Consider the following 1,438-nt stretch of genomic DNA (forward strand, 5'->3'; position numbering starts at 1 on the left):
AGATTGAGGAGGGAAAAAAACCGCACATTATCCATTTGAGAATAAGGCTGTAATGTAACAAAATGTGGAAAAAGTGAAGGGGTCTGAACTTTCTGGATGCACCGTATAATGAGCAGGAGTAGATTTTGGGCATCTCCTTGCCCTGTTACATCTCAGGGAATTTTGCTGAACCCAGCCCGCACTTTTATGAGGTTTCCCATATTCAATGAACATCTGAGGAAGCGAGGAATGGGACGGCCCCTGCTCTGAATGTCTCACGTTTGCTGGTTGGCACGTATGCATGGGAGGGTAGGTGTACGAGAGGGGAAGGATGTATGTTGGGGGAGGGCAGGGGTGTGAGAGGAAAAGGATGTATGGGGGAGTCACATGAAGGGACATATGACTGATAAACTCACTGCAGCCACAGGCTGGCTTTCCCAAACAAGCGGAAAACAGAATCCAGTAACAATGAGAATTTATTTGCTGCTCCATCGAGGAGCTCTGAGCACAGAACAGTTTCTAACAAACACAGTAGGACTTTCTAAATTCTTTTTTTTTTTGCTTTTCTCTTCATCTGAAACCTAACTAACAAACGTTGTTGGTGGGCAGCGGCCAGGGCCTGTCTATTTCCTCCTGCTTTACCTTGCTGTCTCCAGGCTGGATTTCTGTACCCACTAGCAACCGATTCGGAGCAGGGGCAGGTGCTCTGAGCTCAGGCGCACAGTATTCTGGGAGGAGATGGACGGCCAGGAGTGCCCTTTCATTCTTCTGGGGCCCAGACAGGATCCTTCCTCTCCAGGTAGGGGATTACAGCCTCCGTGTAGAACTTCTCCAGCTTGGGTTCTGTTTTCTCCCAGAACTTGGCATCAAACTCTACTGGGGTAATGACCGTCTCCTTCTTGGTATGAACCACGAAATCTGCTTTGGTGAGGCCGGTGGCCGCGAGCTGGCACTGCACCTGGCTGTAGTAGGCATGATCCTTCTTCAGAGCATAGGCATCGCCAGCTTCCTCCAGGCAGAACGTCTTATCCTTGCAGGCATCTTTCACGGTGTGATCTCTGTGCTTGTAGGGGCACTTGACTTCCAAAAGCTTGGCAGGCTTCCCTGTGCTCCCGTCACGGACGATGCCATCGGGGCTGGCTGCAAGCCAGCTCTTCTCTGGGTGAACGAAGAGGCCACAGTCTGTCACCTTCACATCCTTTCCTGCTTTTCTGGATGTCAACTGCTGATACTCCTTGATGGCCGTCTTCTCGTTCTTGACGCCCCATGACATAGCTGGGGTCTGCACCTTGGGCCCTTCATTCACCACGGCCTTCAGGTAAGACTGTGGTACCTCTGGGCTCCTGTCATTTACAAATTTGCTGTTTGCTATCTTGTGGGCAATGGAGGCCGTGATGCGGTTCTCTCGCTGCTCATGCCACATGGGGTTGTTTCGCTGGCCACGGGTCTCCTGTTCGAT

At 51.3% G+C, this 1,438-nt stretch overlaps 1 protein-coding gene across 1 annotated transcript; it reads right to left on the minus strand.

Annotated features, from left to right (window-relative positions):
• Nucleotides 1-437: 437 nt before the first annotated feature.
• Nucleotides 438-1,438, minus strand: LOC115082225 (the record flags this gene model as incomplete). Its single annotated transcript, XM_029586481.1, is given in 1 exon segment — nt 438-1,438. A coding segment is annotated over 1 exon segment (699 nt), but the record flags the coding sequence as incomplete, so codon positions are not given.

This window comes from Rhinatrema bivittatum, unplaced genomic scaffold (genome assembly GCF_901001135.1).
Source record: "Rhinatrema bivittatum unplaced genomic scaffold, aRhiBiv1.1, whole genome shotgun sequence".
Classification (NCBI taxonomy): domain Eukaryota; kingdom Metazoa; phylum Chordata; class Amphibia; order Gymnophiona; family Rhinatrematidae; genus Rhinatrema; species Rhinatrema bivittatum.